The following is a 23,077-nucleotide window of genomic DNA, read 5'->3' as shown; positions in this document are numbered from 1 at the left end:
ATGCTCCTATATAGAAGGTGGTATTACACATCTATGTTCAGGGGCTTTTTGAGTCATAATCTATCCAAAAAAGAGACTGCCATGAGAGAGAGAGAGAGAGAGAGAGAGAGAGAGAGAGATTCTTTCATGTCTGTCTAAAAACGTTCTTCCATTAGTTTTGTTTTAGTCCATTTCCACATTTCAAACATTGTAATGTTTCATAAAATGTCATCACTAAAAGCTTACATTAGGATGACATAAAAAGTACAAAATCATTCCTTACATAGTATATTATACATATAGTACCTCCCTGTGTCGCTAAGGCTTCAAATGTCAGATACAGAAATACTGAACATCCATGACATCAACGTAGAAATTTTACATACAAAGCAGCAAGAATGGTCAGAAAAAAAAAAAAAAAAAAAACACTTTTTTTTTTTTTTTTAACTTTTTTTTACACTCAGTGCTGCACGGCTTTTCTCCCAGCATCCATTCTTGTCTTTAAGCACTACAAGCTGCCACGTTTCATGCCTGACCTACGGCTAACGCTGCTAACATCGTCCCCCACCTCCTCTCTCAGTCAAGTGAAGAAATGCAGCAACATGCTGGGCAAGCGATCTGCTGCTGATTATACACAAATAGGTCATGGTATTACAGATGGGCCCTTGCTGGTCACGGATATATCCGAGGCTTGAAAATTAGCCAACAAGTCAGCAGTGAATTACACCCCTGCAGCACTACAGTCTCACGTTTGTCCTCTCCAGCACACCATCAGACCATGGGAATGGCAGAGCCCGTTTTATCCAGGGCTTAAAAAGGGGTGGGTCCCGTTGAAGCTGAGCTCCACCTCCTGACATTCAAAGGGCACCCTGGTGGAACTTACCTCTGTGTCCTTCCGTATCACAGCATTGCTAACTTCAACTTTCAGCTTCAACTGTCTCACACTGGCCAAACCAACGCAGACTGCAGTGCCTTTTCTTTGACTTTATTATATCACTGTAACCATCCCTCAGCAGCACGACTGATACGTCCGTCTCTAAACAGAGAGGGCTGTGCACGCATAAAGTAATTTAAATCTTCTGATGTGTTATTGTGAGATTATGGCAGCCATTATTAACCTCACTGGATCTGCACAAGCAAACTGCTGAGCTGTGGTTAAACATAAATTCCACATTGACGTAAAGCTGTTGCTGTATTGTTCTTATATTGTTCTGGCATGTCAAGGCTATAATGGTTAGTTAAAAACTGACATAGCCAACATTAGCTAACTTTAATCACAACAGCCTTGTAAACGGAGCCATCAGTAGTTACACTATATGCACATCTGCTGCAAGCTACAGGACTGTCTTGATTCCAGGTGGAGAGTTGGCTTTGGTCATCTTGTAGTGGGCACATTGAAAAAGACTCTGTACATTGATCTCCAGTCTTGTGTTTGTTGAAGAGGTATCAGGCTGGACAGATCTACCCAGATATTTAAGGACACGGACCTGTCCTTTAATGTCAGAAAACTGGATTGGTATATCTGTAGCACAGAGCCCCTGACACCTTGTTACCCTTATCACACCTGTTACAGAGGAACAAATTACAACTTTATCAGTCTAATTAGATCAGTACATCAATACACCACAGCACAGTTGGCCCACCTTCAACCTGAGCAGAGGGTTAACCAGCCCAGCCAAAACCTAAAAAAAAAAAAACAAAAAAAAAACAGCTGTTGGGGTGTGCATGATGATGACAGCCTTACAGGTGGTGTTGCTCTATTATCCTTGCTCAACATCTGGCACACAAAGGCCGTACAGTACAGTATAGCACTTCAGTTATGGTTTAGTCTTCCTGCCTCTTTGGAGGAGAAATTATTAGAGCCCGACCAATATGGGGTTTGTTTTTTTGGACTGGTACTGTATATAGAATACAGTATACAGTACATAAACAGAATCTATATACACATAAACGCATTTTAAATGCACATTAAAAAATGTTAATATCGGCAGCATATCTGCGGCATATTCACCAATACTGATATATCTGCAATAGGCTCATATCGACTGATAAAATCAGTCAGGCTCTAGAAATTATTAAAATCGTGAATTATTCCCAAGTTTGAAAATAAATATTTTTAAATTTGTTGGCCATATCATCCATCCTTAAGACAAGTTCAGTGACAAAAGCAAAAGCCCTCACTGCAAAAACAGCCAACTACTAACTCCACTGGTTACCTAAACCCAAACCCTGGGATTTTGCTGTGCTAGAGGAAAACTTTACCCCGATGCTTTTTCTGACAGCTTCACCTAGTCGCCAGCTGTGCGTAACATCCTCAGCATCTTTATTTGCCCTGAGTCCCTAAAATATCTATCAGAAACTAAGCTACCACAGATTCCAAACATCAACCTGTCCCAACAGCAAAACACCTCATAAATCTCTAAATCTACAGTACCAGTTTGTATCACGCACTGACAAGCATGGAAGAACATTCCCACCTTTTACACGCTTTAAACCCACAGGTGACATGTTGACTCTGGTCGAAAGATGCAATCCTTTATTTAAATCTGAATATGGAAAGTCCCAAACAAAAAAAGCTCAGTTACAGTCACCATATGTGCTTTATTCTCCAGCTGCAGAGGTGCAGAATAGAAACAATCTAGGAGGAAGTGAACATGAAAGCCTAGTCTCACAGCTCCCATTAAATTAGATCTGTTGTGACGGCAACAAAGAAGCCCATAATCCCATTTTCATGACCACACCCATCATCACAAACACAAAGTATGAAAATAAGACACAGCAAGTACAGTCCTGTAGTAGGATGTTCAGAGGCTGACCCCTGTTTGTTCTGAACTGGTGGGTGGGAAGAGAACTTACTGTGTGGTCAGTGGGTGAAGGTTTAACATCAGTTTGTTTTGTTATTAAAGAACATAATTTTGGCACTTTCATGCTGCTTTAATGTCAAACACAGGCTGGCACATGGATTACAGCAGATCCAAAAATAATTATAGTAGAATAAAAGAGGTGCAGTCTTGCTGTTGTCAGTAAATTGCAGGAGTCAAACAGCTGAAAACATTCAATAACATCAAACGCTGCCACAGTCTACCTCCAATACTTTGACTAAACTGGTGCCAAGAACCAAACATGACAAAAGCTGTTAAAATTGTGCGTCATTTCATGGTTTCAATGATGAGAAATGTGTTGATCTCTCTCTGGTTTTATGCTCAAACATCTGATAGTACACCTGCACTAAAACAATGATTTGATGTTAATGGTTCTTAGCAGAACTAATGCCGGTTTAAAAATCCAACACTTTCAAAAACACATAGTATAAATAATGATTTCTTATGAAGACCTCTTACATAACTTATTGAGGAGGGCATAGGAAAATGTCTGAAACAGCTTGTGTCAATGGTACATGCTCCTTTCTAGTGTTTCTCCTCTGCTCTAATAATCTCCAATATTACCAGTTCTAGGCCATCTCTGAAAAAACAAGGTCTCACCTTTACACTTTTGAGATCAACTATACCAGTTCAGACATGCATTTTCAATAATCAGCAGGTAACAGATAATAAAAATTAGACTTAATCGCAGTCCTAGAATATAAACACACACCTAGGCTGATTCTGAATTAATTTCTTTTACTCTCTTCCCATTAAATCTTAAATCAGTTGCACTTTCTTGTTCTTCATGTTTCTTTGTCCCCATTATTGCATCCAGCATTTTCCCTTTGCTTCTGTCTCCTCGGCCCCTCCTCCACACTCTGGAAATATAAAAACGATTAATTCTAAAAACTTGGCAGTGAATGAAGGAAAGCAGCAACTGTGAATTAACATCATGTCCATGGGTGTGTACTGCATGAAGTATGGAATTTGTAAAAAAACTAGCTTGTGCTTTCTAGTTCATATGTTGGGCTGATGGATAGTTATACACTCAAGGCCTCCACTCTTAAAGAAATCGTTTTCCAGGACAGTTTCAATGACATAAGCCTGGTTTGCCACGCATAACTAACAAATTCCTCTCTGTGGATGCCTCGATTAAAACACATGCATTAATCTATGGCTCAGTAATTAGGGCACAGCAAATTACAAACCATTGTAGAAACATTCGACTATAGGGCAGACCTGGATCCCTTTTTCTTGTAAACCGATCTAGTCTGATCTTTGAAAATAAAGATAGTGCACACACACACCTAGATTGAACGCTCATTTTTAACATGTATACAGCAGGCTGACAATACATATTTAGGCTACAAAATGGACCATGAGTGTGATTTAATACACAACTTAACAAGCTTACTCAGAATCCAAGGAAATAAAACCAGGCAGGGAATAGCAGAAAGAAATCAGAGTCTAGGCAGAGGTTGGAAACAAAAAAGCAATCCAAAACTAAGCAAGTGGTCTAAAGGAGCAGGAGAACAGCAAAGCCCAAAAATCCAGGCATAATCCAAAAGAGTAAAGTAGTCTAAAACACGTCAAGCATGGGAAAAAACCAAGCCTGGGCGGTGTAGGTCGATTGCTGTGGCTGAGGAGTTAAGGGGTCAGAGGGTGATGGGGGAAACCAGTGAGGGGTCATTTTCACACACTATGGAATCAGAGTTTAAGTCACAATAAAATTTGTGAAGAACATTACTTAAAATCAAGATCTCATACGCAAACACATAAACACACACGTGGCTCCGGGCAGGCTGCAGGCACGCAAGCAAGCACGTCATCCTAACCAAACACACAAAGTTAGCTGGCCAACTGACTATTATCAATATTTTGAACAGAAACAACAATTAGAGACTATATTCTCTCAATCTTGCCATTTTAAGATTGAATAACTCACCCTCAGTAAACAGAAGACAAGACACAGTTCAAGTTTTAAGTGTGGAGTATGTGTTTGTTTTAACTACCATGTAACACAACGGGTGGTTGATTAGTTTATGGTCAACTCCCTATTAACATTATCATTATCATACCATTATTAAAAGCAGCTGCATTACATTGGGGTCAACTCAAGCTGGTGTCACATTAAATATTGGTATCACTTAAAAGTTTTAACATGGATTTCTAGTTCCATAATTAAAGAATCTATGTGGAAAAAAAAAAATCTACAAAGAACTTACTCTATGATTCATAGTTAGAGACACTGACTCAGAAATGATGCTTCCAGTTAATATTTTAAATGGATTCGCAGGAAATATTTCAAAGAGATCTGATGTGGCCTGTTATGCATTAAAATAAAGTGTGGCCAAAAATAATAATTGCATTCCTTTAACCCGCTCTCCTAATATATTTATATATATATAACGCAACCTCAGCATTAATGAGGGAACAGTTATATCAAAGCAAAGCTGAGAAAGGATCACGGACAACAGATCTATTATTATATCTCATTCAATCTCTACGTATTTAATGATGTCAAAGCATGTGGTTAGTTTTAAAAACTGTGGTCTTGCTTAAATACAAAAAAAATTAGTCCACAGTGACTTTAGACTCGAGACAGGACATGTGTTACCAAAGGAAAAGTTGGATCAGTGCATCCCCTCCCAGAAGTTTAAAAGTCAGTGCCAGTGATTAGCAACTAGTACAGAAGGAAGCAGAGGGAACCACATGCCAATAATACTTGTGAGAAACTTTTTGGAGTAGACGATAGAAAGAAAACTCAAGGTTTTAAATCCACCTGGGGACCACAGCACTCGGCCAGCTTTCTCCGGTCAGAGATCACGTCCACCGTACGGCAGGATGCATTAAACAATACAGCTGTCCGCCTTGATCCACTCCACAGTTTGTCTCTGCTGCGATTACTCGCCTCAAGAAAACCCTGCTCATTCATCTTTTTTTCTTCCTTTCCCTTGTTGCACCAAATGAAAATCAGATGTTGTGCAGAGGAAGGACAGACCGCCGCCCATCCTGCTTTGCTGGGGAGGTGGGATAGCATCTGTATAATGCGCACACATTGACAGGAAGTTTAACATTCCTCCCAGCTTCCATCACTGGCAGGCAGCTGAGGCAAAAATCTGGCAATGCTTTTTCATGAGGGTAAATCAAGCGCTGGGGCTGCTCCGTTAAAGCTTAAACTCAGATTTACAAATAAGTAGCAGTTGACATTACCTCTAGAAATATATGCAATGGGATTTATTTTATCACCTGCTCTCGGCTTGGCTGTTACAGTGGGAGGAAATTTCTACAGCTTGCCCATGAGGTTTAAAAATTTAGGGCAGAGGCTTAGAAGACATCCTCCTCTGGTGCTGCCCTATAGCCGCCCCGTCAATATCATGACTTGCCTAAACAAAGACAAGGCCCCTTTCACCCTGCAAATTCTTTGACAACTGCTGCAAGCTTCCTGCTGGCATTTGATATGCTCATTCAGTTCCCATGACCAGACTCCAGTCATGCTGAGGCTTTTGCTGAGCAGTTGAAGGCTCGTCTTTGACACTCGGAAGCCTTTTCTGTGCTCAGAAGTGAAGCTTCCCTTATTCGCTGAAACAGAGAGTGTCACAGCAGGTCAAAAGTGATTAAGATTTGTTTTCACTTTCTATGTCTCAAAGTGTGCAGCAAAGACTGCATGGAAGACACCGTGGGATATCATGTGTAATTACTTTTAACCTTGAAGTGGTTAGGTCTCAGCATTTACTCAGGCTTTCTGTGATTTCTTCATTTGTATTGTTTCCATTGAATTCAATGTAAAAGCTTTTGAAAGCTCTGCGACCATCTAAACCTAAAGCAAAAGACAGCTGTATAAAGGTCATAATTCAAAATTCCTCTTTTAAAGGCTTTACTTTCACTACACAAGGCTGTATTTACCCATCCAGCTCTGTAATTTGAACCAATGACCCTACTGGCATCCTAAACACACTCCCATTGCCTCATATCTTGAATGTGATCTGGGATTTGAATGTGATCTGGGATTTCGTCTGTTTGCAACCAGAAACAGCCAGCCCCCCTTCCCCATTTGTCACATCATAGGTGCGGTAAACTCACCAAGCTGACTCTGCTTTTCCCAACATGTGGTTGCCAGGTTGGACAGTTCCTGGTATTTTTCCGCCAGTTGGAGTTTTCCATTATTAAGGTGGGGTTTTTGGGTGAGGCTCTCCTCAGCCAAGCTCCGGTTGGAGGTCATCAGCATCTCCCTGTCCACTTGAAGCTCCTGCAACTGGATAGAAATACTACATTTAAAAAAAAAAGGTCTGATTAATTCTCATTTTTTACTGTTCACCAGCATGAGGTGCACTGACAGATTCATAGGTTCATCATGAATGTAGTACAGCTGTATAAAAATCTGCATGTTGTGAACTAGACATGAAAATTCCAGTTATGTGCAGGTGAAGTAGGAAAGGGCTTTTATTTTGGAGGGTATAACTAAAGTCTAGAGTTGCAAAAATGAGTAGATGAATCACTATTCAGAAACTACTTGGCCAAATCAATTAAACACTTTAGTCATTTTTAAGCAAAAAACTAAAATATTTCTTTCAGCTTCTCAACTAGTAATTATTTGATGTTTTCTTACGGAACAGAAAACTAAATATCTTTGGGTTTTGGACTTCTGTTCAAAGAAGACAAGACATCACAAAATGCTGCCTTGATTAACGAGAACAAGCTTTTTTTTTCCTTTTCTGGACAAAACAATGAATAATTAAAAATAATCAGGAGATTAATCAGTGATGGAAAAAAATATTAATTCACTTGCGGCCCTTGGTAACTGTTTCTGTATCATGTTACCCACTTTTCATACATTTTCTAAAAGCTGTTAATGTTTTATGGGAGTAAATACGCTTAATGTATCTGTGCACTCTTTACAAGAGACCATTCTGTATCTTAGCAGATAATATAGCTGTTGTTTTATTATACAAACTGCCTCTGTACCACTTAGGTCAGTTTATTTTATGATATCATCAAAGATGGGTTTAAAATAATGAAAAGCCAATGGTGTAAAAGAGCATGAGTACATAAGGGGAGTGGTGGGAATGTCACACTGACGCTAGACCATAAGAAAACTATAAATTATTCAAATGAAGGCCACTCCCTTAACAGCACTGCTGTAAAAAAATAAAATAAAATAAAAGGTTGGCGTTTCAAACACTAACACAATGCAACTTTATGCCCTTCACATTGCAAAAATCTGAATCCTTTATAACAAATCCACCAGTCTTGGCATTACTGTGATTCTGCCCAACAGGATACTTTTCTTGTTCAATTGCTTTCTTTCAACACTTTGCCACTTCGGACCTAAGGCTATTTCATTGAGTCCAGTGTTGTATGGTGCATCTGTCTCACATTTTACGGGTCATCAAAAAGGAAGAACGAGTCCCAAGTTCAGAGGAATTTGCAGAATGTGCCTTGTAGCCAAAAGAAGGCCCGTCTGTGTTCAGAAAGAGTTACTACAGAGCTGCTGTTCATTCACAACAATAAAAGATAATTCATTTTCAAAGTTAAAGCCCAATCATCCATCTGATCTTCCTTAAGCCATTTCCTGCTTTGGCTAGCCCACCCTGTTTATCTAACAACAACGGCTGCAGTCTTTGAGGAGTGAGTGTTTTTTTTTTGTAGTTTAATGCATGGGCTGCAAAGCAGGGCTGACAGTGTTTACCGTCCCTGACAAATGACACTTGGGGATCACTTAGGAGACCGTAGTTCCGCGCGGGAGAAGACAACAGTGCTGCTCCTTGTCTTCTGTGGTAAAACACGTCTGGCCGCATGAAATGCACTCAGGTGTTTTTCTTTTATTTTCAATGAGCTCCAAGCGTAATGAGGCTTTTGCAGACCAAAGCCGTCAATTTAAAATTCAGTCTCAGCTGAAACTGACAGGCCTCATGAAAGAGAATTCTTCATGTAACACCAGGCCTGCACTGAAATGAAAGGATAGGTGTTGTGTGTTGAGTGCAAGGCCAACCTGCACTATTTTAAAGCAGCTATGATCAGTATTTTTAGAAAACACTGGATCAAATAACCATGTGTCAAAGGGGCCGTGTGTAGTTGACAAATCCACAGTGAACTGTGACCCAGCAGAGTTGCTCTCAGCTTTACACAGCTTTTTAGCGTCTCTCATTGTTTTCTTTCCTGGCCTTTAACTTCACTGTTCTTGGTTCACCCTCACAGCTCTCACAGTGTAATTTTCAGCCACATCGGGCAACTGCTTTGTTTCTTTGACATAACTGTCTTTGGCTGGTTCCAGTGAACAGACTCCAACACGAAGAGACCACACAACAGACAGTTTCATTGTTTATGTTTAGCAAATGTGTTGAATTAACATTAATTAGCTACGGCTGAGCGCATTTACCAGCAACAGTCCCTCTCTAAAATCTTCACTTGCTGCAGCTTGTTGAAACACTATTTGGAAAATGCACTGCCAGCATGGAGACTTGGCTTTTCAGCCCGGTGGCCCCCCGCTGAGCACGGGAGTTTAAAAATCCAACTATTTTGTGTCTGTATGTGTAAACGCTCTATAGACCTCAATAACGTGTTGCAGCTGCAGTCCATGTGAGGTTGCCGAGGTCATGGGTCTCATTCCTTTCACCATAGACCGTAATAGAGACGTTTTTTCTACTTTTCTATTATGCCCAATTGTTAAGTGTCATTATGAAACTGAGACTGCAGAAAAAAGAGGAAGGAAGACAACAAAATAAACAGATGCTTGACATTTCAGATCATTGTATTGGAATTACTGATGACTTAACATTTTGTGTAAATGGCTTTTGACGAGAATAATTAAAACACTCAGCAAGCTGTAGCATTCATAGTTATGAATCATTAAGAATGATTATATAACATTCATCATTAAAACGAGATTAATAAAACGTTCTATTCCCAGAGTTCATTGTGGATTTTTATTCCAAAACATTTGATCCTTTGTAGGTTGTAACACAAACTTTTCTAAAATATTAAAGATTAAAATTACACTTGGTAATTTATTTTACCATTATCTTTTGGGAACCTACGCACACGTGCACGTGCACGTGCGCGCACACACACACACACAAAAGTCTGTCAGACAAATGCAAACCGGTATGAATTTCCCTTGTGGATCAATAAAGTTCAGTATCTAATCTAATCGAATGTCTGCTTTTGTAGTTAACATATTAATTCAGACATGTAGGTAGTCTAGGTCTACTCTTTTAATAAAAAAATTATTAGTTTTACGTAGGATTTAGCCATTTGTAGCTTTTGTTTGTGAGATTTATTCTATTTTCTGCTGAATTATTAATATATAAATCTACAACTGTGGTCATCTTTGTTGTGTACATTCGTGACATAGTGTCACTTCGCTCTGCAGAGCAGTGAGTGAAACTTCACTTGGATTCACTCAGATTTTCACCAAAATCCTGTCCATGGTGTTTGGTTGGGGATGCTGCATTGACGCAGCATTTATTTGATCAGAACGTCCTAAAGCAGCACAGATGGTATTTACTAGTGTATGCAATATGGCGGGGGATGAGACTCAGCCTAGATGTCCAGATGTGGCATCTAAGTGTATATATCTAAGTGAAATCATCAGCCACTAAACAGCCAGCCATGACAACTTACAGCTCATGTTTTCATATCGACACTAATGCTATGTATCATTAGTTAGTGGCAGATAAATAGGAGCATATATGGACGCTCACTAAAACAGCCCATGCTTTCTGCATTGTCTGTATCACCCTGAATGGCTCCCTAGAGAGTATTGTATGACTTCTTGGTAAGGTCCAACCACTTTGGCTCCTTTGTCCCAGTTCATTCAGAAAGTCAGGTTTCAAATGTCACATCCATTACCAGGACCCAGATAAATCTGTGATGTCTTTCTTCTTAAGCAAATCCCCATGATGTTTAGCGTATGACATCTTAATAAAAAATCAAATGAAATAATACTAATAAGGAAGAAGAGTGTAGTTGAAGACAGTAATGCAAAGGTCCAGTTTTGCAGCTCAAAGATAATTTCAAGAACAGCTGAATTAGTTAATTATTTAACTCACTAGGCGTTTGACAGCCACAGTGAGAACATGTATGATGTTGACTAGCCCGCACTGGTCTTGTTTCACTGCACCCACGGTTTTTCTCACCCCATGCAGTTCTCCAGCCTACTGAACCCTGATAGTCTTTCTGTTTGAGCAGCCCCAAAGCAAATCTAATCAAAATGGGGCCCATGAAAAACTTTGAAAACCTGACACACCTTCTGTGTGTGTGTGTGTGTGTGTGTGTGTGTGTGTGTGTGTGTGTGTGTGTGTGTGTGTGTGTGTGTGTGTGTGTGTGTGTGTGTGTGTGGATGGAGGGGATGAGCATTGCTTGATAACAGGAAGGTCACAATCACAATGCAGCCTCGAAACGTACATTCCCTTTTAAAAATCCTGACAAAAAATGTTTGTGGTGTTTATATACGCAAAGCTACGCGTAAAATAATAAGTCTTTAGTGTTTACTAAAGGTCAGACACCACTCTTCAATTCGGCACAATTTCAGTATATCATGACCCAGCTTATTGCAAGAGGAGTTTACTTTTATTTATTACAAACTATGCCCGCTTGCCCCATTCAGAGCCTCTTTTGAGGGAAGCAGACTAGTTGCAAAAGTTTACATTTTGATCAAATAGGTGTTGCAATATGTAATGCAGTAATGCCGAATTGAATACCGTGTCGAAAATGTAATGTTTCTTCAAGGCGTCTTCTGGTTCGTTATCAAGTCCCCTGATATATGAAAAAACCTTGTTTTGCAAGATATTTAAACGGAGTTCAGCATTAGGACTCAAACCACGTAACGGCGCGTTTTGGGGGGCTTCAACACCATGATATGATGCTTCCCACACAATAAAAACGCATGAAGAACAAAATAATCACCTGTACAAAATTTACAAATAAATTTTTGTGAGTTTTATCTTTGATTTCATAATTAATAATTTGCCGCAAATATCCGAATACCGGGATTTCCAGAAACTAATTGGAAATCCGACCACTCGCCACGCAGACAATCGATAAGCCATGTAAAGCGATCTGCGTTACACTCTGCACATGAAATGACCAAAAGCACATAAAGGCTCGTTTCAGACTAAAAAACAGACAACTGGAAATCAACGGACCCACATCGCAGGAGACAGAAGACCGGATCAAACAAATCTCCATCCAACCCACATTCTTCACGGTACTTTGGTTCTTAGGGGAACAGAAATTACCTTTTCATTGAGTCGAATGATCTGGTCCATTTTGTCGTCGTTTTGTAAAAGCTCCCGCAGCTCATTTGTGTTTAAAGCCCTGTACCCGTCAGGACAAGTGGTGGACTCCTTCAAGTTGGACATTTTATCCCTTCCAATTGCGGCTGAAGACGACTCGGAGACATGAAGTCCACACAGCGGTTACATCTCGCTCTCATCGGAATGTGAAGCGATCAGCCCGCATGCAGCGTCAATGGGGACACAGTTAACTGTTACACTTCCGGTTACCTCCTTCAAAATAAAACACCCCTGTCGACTCCCCTCATTATTGACTACAGCCATTATGAAATAACACATTACACCAAGTATATTTTATAATTTTTTACAAAACATAATAACTTTAATATAATAGCATATGCAATAATTATAATCAGTTCTTACTACACATTCTCCCATTTGGAAATATCCTTCTAAATGTCTAAATTTAATTTGCATTATATGATGCACTCAGATTTAAATATCCTACCATAATACTCATTTACTTACTGTTATATCTTGGTTGACCAAAACCTTTTTATACTTAAACAAAAACAAAAAGCAAGAAAGCAACCAACCAACCAAATAACCAATAAATAAATCCTCTTTATGAATTAGTCAAAAATCTGAGTTTACCTTCTGATAGCCTGGAAAATTAATTGCTCTGCAGAGCTGCCTTCGTGTTTTGAAATTTCTCCCAATCTCAGGACTCTGTTTTGGACGGTGTGGTGCTTAGCTTTGTCGCCCGGCAGCAAAAAGGTTTCCGGTTCGAGTCCCGCTCGAACCAGTGTAGCTTGGGGGGGAGGATTGTGCATTTGTATACCATAATTAGCAGTAGATGATAGGTAGATGGATTTTAATTGAAGATCTTGCCGTTGTAAAAGCCTGTGACACAAATGTTCCTTATGTTTATTATTCCATCATAATGTAGAATTTTATTACTAAATAAAATGTTGTTTGCATCATTAGATATTTTTCATTTCTATTTTGTAGCAATTTAAATAGTTTTCTCCTACTTATGCAGTTTTTTTCTCGTTTCTCGTTTATGTCAAGCTCGCACGTTTAGTTTTAACTTCCGTTTAAAAAGACTTCAACATTAAAGACAAAATAATTTAACTAAATTTATACGTTGAGAAGCACTAGCTCATAACAATAACTCAGCTACTGTTTTGACAACTACGTCTTAAATTTGTCTGTAATTAGACCAGATTATATTTTATCAAGTGAAGAAACACTTTCCCTAAACCTGTGTTAAAATTGCCTTATTAGAATATATGTCAAATGTTTAAATGTGAGTTGTGTGACTTCATCGTTTATCACTAAATAAAAGCAACTCTTTGATCACCTTAGTGAATAACAATATATAATTAAATAATGCAGTAGAATAGTGTAAAACGACATGTGCATTGGTGTCACTAAGACATCTCTTGTGGACATATTTGGAGGTTGCTGTATTGTGGCTTATACATGACAATACAATACAGTTATAATAATATCATATATGTTGTCATAGGAGATAGTCATTTTGCTCCAATGACTTTCATGTGTTTTGTGTGCACATTTCAACTGGTTTTTATGTTTTTTTTGTCTATATTTTGGCCTGTGCTGCCTCTGCAGAGAGTCCTTCAGTTCACTGTGGCAGAGTCCCTGTAGCTAAACCCACTTGAATTCATTAAACATCTTAGGACCAAGTGAAGCAGTGACTGATGACTGACAAGGTATTATTATGTGGCCAGTGTGAAGGATTATTAGATGTATGTAGGTCACCAAACTATTGGCTTAGGCTGCTTTTTCACAGACAGTGCCCAAATCATTTTTTCCCTACATTTTCCTCTGTTGGGTCTAACATTTGGACTCATCAAGGCTGGCATGAGGCATAAGCCTCTAGGGTAAGGTGAATGAGATGCTCAACAGAACTGTGCAGCCACCAGAGGGACCCCAAGGCAACCAGTGTGAAAAAGAAAATAAAAAGGAATGGAGATTAAAAATAAATCATTTTTGAACATGTGGGATGAATTTCTATTTAGAGGCCCAAAAACTTTCAGGAACAATTTCCATGTGTTATTCAGTCTTTCAGAAATATTGTACCTTTTTATTCAGCTGTATTTATCTGATGGCTATAGTTGCTAATTGCGTCTCAGATTAAGATTTAGCATAAAAACATAAAACCTGCTTAGATGTTACAACTAATTTTCAAACATTAAACTAGTCTTCACCAAGCTTTGTTACCTTGGAACCCTAAAAGCATCATCTAGCTAGGGCCCCAGTTGTAAGGTTTCACAGGACTGAGTCAATAAAGAGACATTTTGCTGTGATTTGTGTCGTGTTCTTGTTCATCCTGCGCTGCCCATGTCAGTCACACCTTCACCCCTTGATGCTTTGACCTTTTCTCAACCGTCATTCTTCAGCCGACCACCAGATACCCTTACTTTCCTTTCCGCCCTGTCACTCCCCCACCCACTCACTCACATTCTTGTTCCCCTTTGCTCCCTGGCAGACTGTTGTGCAACCTTTGCGTGGCTGATTTCACTTCCTTTGCACCCACCTGTGGGTGCTCTTCTTCCTGTATCTGCCTTCTAGTTTTACAAACTACTGTATGTATTGAATATTGGTCATTTTTGTGTCATCAGAGTCTCTGCAGCACATCAGCCTGCCTCTGTCTGTGATCTTATGTTTATGCAGGAAGCCCTCGCCAATAGACTGAACATTTCTGGAAAATTGCTGCGGGTCATCTGGACCAACTGCAGACTTGATCATTTACTTTAATAACATTTTGTTAATGATTTGTGTGTGTGTGTGTGTGTGTCCTTGATTTGTAATGCTGTTGACAGAAACTTTTGGTTTAGCTGACCTATTAGAAAGAGAGAAACCCAAGATACTTTATTAATGAATTACTACTTCTTTCTTCTCCCACTAATCATTTCATGCTCCCTTAGATTTATCCCGAGATCCTTTGCAGGGCCTCAAGCCTTAGGTTGAGAAACACTAAACTCCCTGTAGCACCACCTCAAGCAGCTACAACAATAAAATGCTGCTTACACACTGATGTATCAGTATTAACAATTTCACAGTGTATATTTAAAAATATGTCACTCATAAATACCATTATTTTTAGTTTTGATACATGTCACCAATAATACCGCTATACTTTTACTTTCTTGCACTATTTTACATTGTTGTATTGGTGCTTTTGCTTAAATAGGATCTCACAACTTCGACCACAACTGCTTTTATTAGAAGTGTCCCTGGCGTTGATCTGTGAGCAGTTGGCAACACCACTTTTGCTGATTTTTTTCTGCAGCTGTTGCCAAATAGTGGCTATGTGCGTAAACTCTGGTTTCAGCAGACAAGGCACTCATTCTTTTTTGTGGCTTGAGGAAATGTGTCATAGACAAGTCAGCCATAAACAAAAAGTATTGCTTTTCTAACCAAGCAACTTTTTTTCTGAGGGGTTTTATTGTCAAGTGTTTCCAAACAAACCCCTCCAAGAAAAAAAAAAAAATGTTGTGGGTTTGTGTGTGTTGCAAACCCCCCTCCCCTCTCACAATATGTGAATTATCATTTGAAAAAAACGAAGCTGTTCCCTGATTCTGGAGGATATAGTAAAAGGAATCTGTGGATATCCATCCATCCATCCATCCATCCATTTTCTATAGCCGCTTTTCCTGACTCAGGGTCACAGGGATCTGCTGGAGCCTATCCCAGCTCTCTCTCGGGTGGAAGGCAGGGGTACACCCTGGACAGGTCACCAGTCCATCACAGGGCCACATATAGACACACAAGGAAAGACAACCTCACACACTCACACTCACTCCTACGGGCAATTTAGAGTCACCAATCAACCTAACATGCATGTTTTTGGACTGTGGGAGGAAACCGGAGTACCCAGAGTAAACCCACGCAAGCACAGGGAGAACATGCAAACTCCACACAGAAAGGCCGGGATGCGAACCCATCTGTGGATATGTTTTTTGTTTTTAGGAAGTTTGGTAGTAGTCCTAAGAACCACCTTTATAAAATTGGATTATTTACCAATTTTCTAATCTGGAGTGGAGACTCTAGTGTAATGCAGCAGTATGTTCACTTTATGACCTGTGTAATAACTTGAGAAAACAAAGCTGTTGTGCAGAATTTAATAGCTTGAATACACAAGCGTTTCTGATACTGTAAGTACAATCACAAGGCTTAAAGGAACCTGAGAATGGCAAAAAAATGAAAAGAGTCCCCAGTGAAAGCTAAAATGAGGCTGGAGAAAGCAAAACAAGAAACAAACAAAAAAAAAGACACACAGGGCACGAATCACACCTAATGATCAAACATATGTTGTTCAGTCTAAAATAAATGATATTAAAATGTTGTTTTTAGGCTTTGACATGTTTTAAGTAGTGTTTGAACTTTGAAAGTTCCTTTTGAAAAGATATGCTGGCCCTCAGAAAAGCTCTTTTAAAAAAAGGAAGGGGGAGGTCAGTAAAACTGTTGGTGTTCAGGAGAAATCTCTAAATGCGAAAATTCATGTTAGATCAAATCACAAGAAATAAATGAACACATAGTAAGAGGAGGACTGTGGACACTTTTCGTATGATGTATACACACATGAACAGCAACTGGCGAAAAGCTCCGTCAAGACCTGGTAAATTACAACCATTTCCTTTCCTTTTTGAAGCAGTGTCACTCGGTGCCATGGTGCTGAAAGTGCTGACAGCATATCTGTCACAGGAGCTTCTCTCAAGAGGCTCTGTTTGTGCAGTGGGCGAGAAATCAATCATTAGGAGCAAATCCACAGGAGAGGTTACATTTTCTGAGTGTACAAAACACAGATTCAAAGACATCTGTTGCAAATCCAAAACTCACCACAGTGAGAACAGAAGAGGCATCCATCAGAGTCCCTTCTTCAGTTCTAAAATAACATTTTACAATGAGCAATGCACTGCACATGACACAAAGAGCAGATATTATTTTATAAAGACCACAACCAACAGTTTGTTTAGATCATGTGAATCCCAATTCCAATAACTGCATTTGTGTTTCCCTCACTTGCAAAGAGAGATGTCATCTCCTCTGATACTCAATGTGAAGCATCCAATCACAAGCTGATTTCTGATAAAGGGCCGTGTCAAACTGTGGCAGATTTCTGCAAAGGATGCAGTTTTGTATCCTTGGTTACAGCTCTTCCAGGCGACCTTCATGCTCCTCAGTCCTTGCTCTTCAGAGCAGAAATAAGAGTTTTGGAATACCCTTGAACACGACGGACCAGGATGAGAACTGAAGAATGATGCAATAAGGGAACTGGGATTTACTCATAGTCTCTCAATACTTTCCTACTTCCCTATACTTTCAGTAGACCTCATCCACAATCCCATTAGTTTCTACTGAAGAGGTTAAACACTGTAGTTGGTTGTAAGTCAAAATGAACCGCACTATCAGGTCTGAGTTCATGGTCTGATCTGTTGATTTGAGTATCTTTTGGACAGCACTGGAGCTCTGTGGTAAAATTAAATAAGAAACACTAAAATAAAATAAGAAATCCTAATAAAGTTAAAACATTTCTCACACTCTCTGCCCCCCGCACACCGCATGCCCACCCCTCTCCAAATGGAGCATGTTTCAGTGTGTGAGAATGAAAGTCTCTGTACAGTCAAGTACACTATTACTCAGCTGTTTTCTATTCACTTTTATAGCCCAGCAATAAACATCCTTTTTGTGCTCAAGCATGAAAATAAAACAGTTAGTGATCTTGAACACATCTGATTTCTGGACTCTTGTTGTGTCTAATCTATTTAAATGCTTTTATTTAAATTCCCTCTTGCACACACCCTCTTGTCACAGACTAAAAAAAAAAACCACTTGCTGCAATAATACTTGGAGCCCACACATCTAGAACAGTGATGGTTGAGTGTGAATTAAATCAACTCAAACTAAGGTAACAAAACTACCTGTCAGTCTGTTTTCAAGCCGCTGCTTGTTTGAACAGGTTTGCTTAAACTCATCAGATTATGACAGCTTCTAAAATGAAAACATAAAAAGGATAGTTTTGTTTTGATAGACCATATTAGTCAGTCACAGATGTATCAGGTTGTTGTTACAAAGTGTTGAAACTAAGTAACATATTTAGTTGATTGTCAAGTGTGACTGATAAAAAACGTATAAATATATTGATTGTTGCATGTCAGCAATATTGGTTAAAGTCATGCTGACACATAGAGGAATGTGGTTAAAGGTAATAGGAGTGGAGTCAAATTTCTTGGCCCCAGCTGTCTGAACACCACTTACATATCCAGCAGATTTCATCCTCTTCTGTGCTGTTGTTTGTGCTGATCCTCATAAAATACAGTTGATTTTATTTTCATGAATAATTAAAATAAAATACAAATTATCAAAAAGAATTCTGTATTAAGGTAAAGTTTTTCTGCTCTCTGCTCAGTAGCATCCAGATAAGAAAGTCAAAAGCTTCACTTAGATTAATCTTGTGGTTTTATCCAATGTCGTCGTAGTCCTCTTCAAATAGGCTTTTGTCTTCGCCCTCGATGTCATCGTAGTCCTCTTCAGCTAGGCTTTTTTCTTCACCTCCGATGTCGTCGTAGTCCTCAGTGGAGATGTTGTCTGCTTGTGGATCTGGATCCTTGTATGATGGAGGAGGAGGCAGGAGCTCTTCCTCATTCTCCACCTTCACATAGTCATCCTGCTCGACCAGGGCCTCATTGCATTCTGGCAAGGCCTCCTCGTATTCTGGCAAGGCCTCCTCGTATTCTGGCAAGGCCTCCTCGTATTCTGGCAAGGCCTCCTCGTATTCTGGCAAGGCCTCCTCGTATTCTGGTAAGGCCTCCTCGTATTCTGGCAAGGCCTCCTCGTATTCTGGTAAGGCCTCCTCATAGTCATGCAGGGATTGCTCATCTTCTGCCACGTGCTCCTCGTTGTTGACTGCGTTCTGCTCGTGATCAGGCACCTCAGCCAGGTTCTCATAGCTTTGAGCTTCTGAAACAACACAGTTCAAGCAGAACTCATTATGTTTAGGAGTATACCAAAGCAGATAGAGAGATATTAAAGATATATATTAAAGTCATGTTTGCTAAGCACATCAAAATTCATCTTTCTGGGCAGTATTCCTTCAGGCTCATTCAATTATATCATCAGGTGAATTAGTTCAGTTCTAAGTGAATGACGACTATGCAATTGTTGGTACAGTTGCAGTTACAGTGTACTGTAAGTACTGTATTTTCTGCTGATGTGTAAAAATAATGGCACTTTTTATGCTTGATTTGGATTACCTCATTAACATAACCCTTCACACTGTGCCTTAGTCACACTTTAACTCTGAAGTGGTTTAAAATAAACATCCTGTGATTGTCACAGTTCTTATGTCACATTACTTATCACTCATTCAATGCTGCGTTGAACCTTTGGCTCAGAAATATCAGCTTGACTCACTGGTATATTTGCTAAAGTACAAATTTAAGGTACTTGTATTGTACCTGCATATATTCATTTTATGACATCTAGCACTCTAGCACTAAGTCCAGTGAAGCTAATAACAGTTTCACATCCGTCGACATCTTCTATTCAGTTGCTCTTTACTTTCTAAAATACTTACGTTTTTACTTATGTAACATTGTAAAGACATCACATGATATATTTTTTTTGTAATGATACATTTTTATAGTGGTTTTACTTGAGTAAGAGATGTGAGTAATTCTCTCACCGCTGATTAGAATATGTGGTTACGTCTTGGATATGAGTCTGAAGTAAACAAAATAAAAGTAACCCCAAAACTGGTCTTTTGAAAGTGATACCACAAATAAAATCTTTCTTGTCCATTATATTTCAGGTTATTGTCCAAGGGCAGACTGAATGATGGTTTGCCTCCAGAGCTGGTGATAACGTGGTAAAAGTGAGCAGAGGATGCGCGGTTTAGCTAGAAAAGCTGAGGGGATTTTGTGAGGAAGTATCGCGTCATATGATCCAGACAGAGCCTTGCCTGCTGCGAGAAACTGTGTCCGAGGAGGGAGAGGAGGAATGCTGACATCAAAGTTTCTCTCTTCGTACTTGTTGCTCCTGCAAAGTTGAGGAGAAAAACACCAAAGTATTTTTATGTGTGTGTGGTAAGCACAAATGAGCAAATTTTGACTTAAGGGAGAGGGAGAAGCTACATTGATTAGCTTAGCTTTACATAAGATACTGCAGATAAAGTTTAACTCAGAGCTGGTGCAATACATCAAATAGTAACATTTCTTTTTTTTTGGATTTTGTCTTATCTAAATTTGAGCAAGAAAAAGAGTAACCATTATGAATTGGAAAAGAAGCTGTATATATTTATATATTACTCGACAGCGAAGACAGTTTCTTTCTGGATCACTGAGAATTTGTGTTTGCCTGTGGAAAAACAAAAGATCATATGGTTACATATATATTACATACAGGAAAAAGGAATCTCTAATGAAAATGTAAAAACCTTGATGATGCTTTGGGGATCATAAAAGAACAGAAACAGGCCTGCACTATATAGTAACAAATCAGGACAAAAATAAATAAAACAGGAATTCTTGGAGAGAACATAATGAGGTTTAGCCTACTTGCTTTTAGCTTAAATAAGACATAATTATAAGCACATTTTCTGTTATTGGTTACATTTAATCAGGTTCTATATCAAAATGTATATACACTACATAATTTATACACATTTTCATATATATATATATATATATATATATATAATCTTTCATGTCCACATGTCATTATGCCTTATTTTCAGCTGTGTTGTATTGTGGTTAGCCATATTTTAAACCATCTCTAAGCTTTCCCCACTGTTGCTGCAGCCCACTTTCCCCGCAGGGGTCATTAAAGTTTCATCTAAGCTAATCAAATCCAGAGAGTACCCCTAATAATAGCAATTCATACAATTATAATAGTTTTTCTTATTCTGCTTGGCAATGAATACTTTTACATTTATGATGACAAGCTAGTTTGGTTTCTGTTCTGTTTTTTTTTTATTGCAAACACATACATTTCATTTGTATAAAAAACAGGTAGTTATTACGGTTGAAAATGAAACTGGTGTCGTACTGGTCATGTCATCAGACTGTAGAAATTCCTCTCAGGAAATATGTACATACACATTAATGGATCAGTTACAGTAATGTGGTAATATACAAAACACTCAGGTGCTGTTTTTTTTTGCATAGTGAGTACATTAAATTTGGATTTTTCTTATAATACTTGCATACAGTACTTAATGACATTTTTATGACAGACATTTGATGTGTAATGGAGTATTTTTATTTTTTAGTATTGTAAAGTTTACTTAAGCAAATGACCAGTAAATGTACTATTGTTCTGGTGGTGTCCTTACAGACTTTACAAGTAGGTTTAGTAGGTATCACATACTCATTCATTACATAATGTGTTGCCACTTGGCTTTACTTAATGTTATGTACTTGTATTAGAAGTATTTCTATTATAATAATGGCAAACCAAAAAAATAGAAGAACAGGAAAAAAGTCAACATTTTTGTTGTAACATGCAAATGTCTGCGCATCAGACTTTCAACTTACGTCTTCTGGATATGCACTCGTTAATGAGAAGGAAGATGAGGCTGATCGCTGCACTCACAAAAATCATCCCAATTATCACCCAAGCCCAGCGGTATTTGCGCAAAAGCTCCATGGGCAGTATCTGAACACCACAGAAGGCTAAAGAGAAAACACAGACAATCACATAAAAGCAGAAAGAAACTGCACACTGCGCAACATCTAAGCCACTGCTTTTCAGTATACAGCCCTGTGGATCGGAAAGAAGACCATTCACCACTTCCCCTTTTCATGCTTTGACTAAGTCTTAAGGTTATTTTGGTATTTACATTAGCATTCTCAGAATTAATCTTTCAACAGGCTCTAGGGACTTTTTTTTTTGTAAAAACATCTTTAACCTACAATAACAGCAATAAAAAATCTTCTATTTTTTGTTCTAAGCTTAGACGTTTTAGAGATAATTCTCTGCTCAACAGAGGTATCAGAGCTTTTATATGACATGAACTTGAAAGGGCTCAGCTTTCAAATGAAGTGTTTATGACAGGCAGAAGGATGCATTTATTTATGTTCCCTTATCTCTATGGACAGAATTATATAAAAGTGTGTTTATCTGCATGCCCCACATCTTTTCTTTGCAGCAGCTTCCTGCCATGATTCAGCTGCTTCAGACTTCAGTCTTACTGGATATTTTAATGGTGTTGTTGTTTTAAACACGTAGTCAGTGTGTAAGATTATTTTCCTCTGTATCAAATTACTCTCACAGCTGTAGTTAGCCCCAGTCTTTATATTTTATAAATAATAAATATATAATTCCTCTTTTAATCAGTTGTGTAAATAGAATAGTAATAAACTAGTTGAGTAGAAACTTTGAATTTTAAAATTATTTTAAGGCCAACATGTCATTTCACTGTACATCAAATTCTTCTTTCCAAATGATCAGAATGCGCCTTACCTTTTCAGGAAACAACAGAGAGCTTCAGTTAAGGTGTGGTGATGGTTTCAGCAAAATTAGACAATGAAAGTGGATGGCATGATATGAGAGGTCAACAGTCATTATGTACTGCATTTGCATGAGAGATGCAAATGAGAGAATTTTCTTTGTTAATTAAAGGAACTTGAGGGCTGGGATTGCTAAGAGCTCCACCCTCTGTCATGGTCCAGTGACTACAGCATAAGTGTGTTTTGCGTGTGTGTGTCTGGTCGAGTCAGCCAAGCATACTAATTATATACATTTTTGTAAAAGAGTGTGCTCAGAGAGCTTTTAGACCATGACTCTGAAATGTAAAACCTACTAAAAATATTTTATACCTACATTTTTCACAATAAAACAGTGATATCAGCATCTTGAGAGTGGTTATATCAAAGCTAGAACAGAACAAAACATTAGTCTCTTTACACTTTCACTTCCACTTATAACATTTGTTTCTCCACCTTATAAACTTTAGGCATTAGATAGGTA

The 23,077-nt window shown here is 38.7% G+C and overlaps 2 protein-coding genes across 3 annotated transcripts in view; both read right to left on the bottom strand.

Moving 5' to 3' along the window:
- The window catches only part of vps37d (VPS37D subunit of ESCRT-I), a 30,291-nt gene extending 17,977 nt beyond the window's left edge, over positions 1–12,314 (bottom strand). The window contains exons 1-2 of the mRNA XM_026327881.1: positions 12,083–12,314; positions 6,927–7,098 (exon numbers count right to left, since the gene is read on the bottom strand). Of these exons, the coding sequence (XP_026183666.1) occupies positions 6,927–7,098; positions 12,083–12,205 (295 nt within the window). The 5' untranslated portion in view covers positions 12,206–12,314. The remainder of the gene's footprint in view (positions 1–6,926; positions 7,099–12,082) is intronic.
- A 3,902-nt stretch (positions 12,315–16,216) lies between these two features.
- Positions 16,217–22,702, bottom strand: scimp (SLP adaptor and CSK interacting membrane protein). 2 transcript variants are annotated; one of them, XM_026328905.1, is made up of 5 exons: positions 22,571–22,702; positions 21,643–21,780; positions 20,416–20,464; positions 20,070–20,146; positions 16,217–19,069 (listed from the first exon to the last, which is right to left on the bottom strand). In XM_026328905.1, the coding sequence occupies exons 2-5, from the start codon at positions 21,752–21,754 to the stop codon at positions 18,570–18,572; spliced, it is 738 nt and encodes a 245-aa protein (XP_026184690.1). In that variant the 5' UTR covers positions 21,755–21,780; positions 22,571–22,702; the 3' UTR covers positions 16,217–18,569. The 2 variants fall into 2 exon arrangements, with proteins under 2 accessions (XP_026184690.1, XP_026184689.1); XM_026328904.1 differs by lacking the exon at positions 22,571–22,702 and having other exon boundaries at positions 21,643–22,178.
- Positions 22,703–23,077: the final 375 nt, after the last annotated feature.

This window comes from Mastacembelus armatus, chromosome 14 (assembly GCF_900324485.2).
Source record: "Mastacembelus armatus chromosome 14, fMasArm1.2, whole genome shotgun sequence".
In the NCBI taxonomy this organism is placed as follows: domain Eukaryota; kingdom Metazoa; phylum Chordata; class Actinopteri; order Synbranchiformes; family Mastacembelidae; genus Mastacembelus; species Mastacembelus armatus.
Note: the sequence above shows the minus strand (reverse complement) of the source record. Positions and strands in the feature narration are given on the sequence as shown.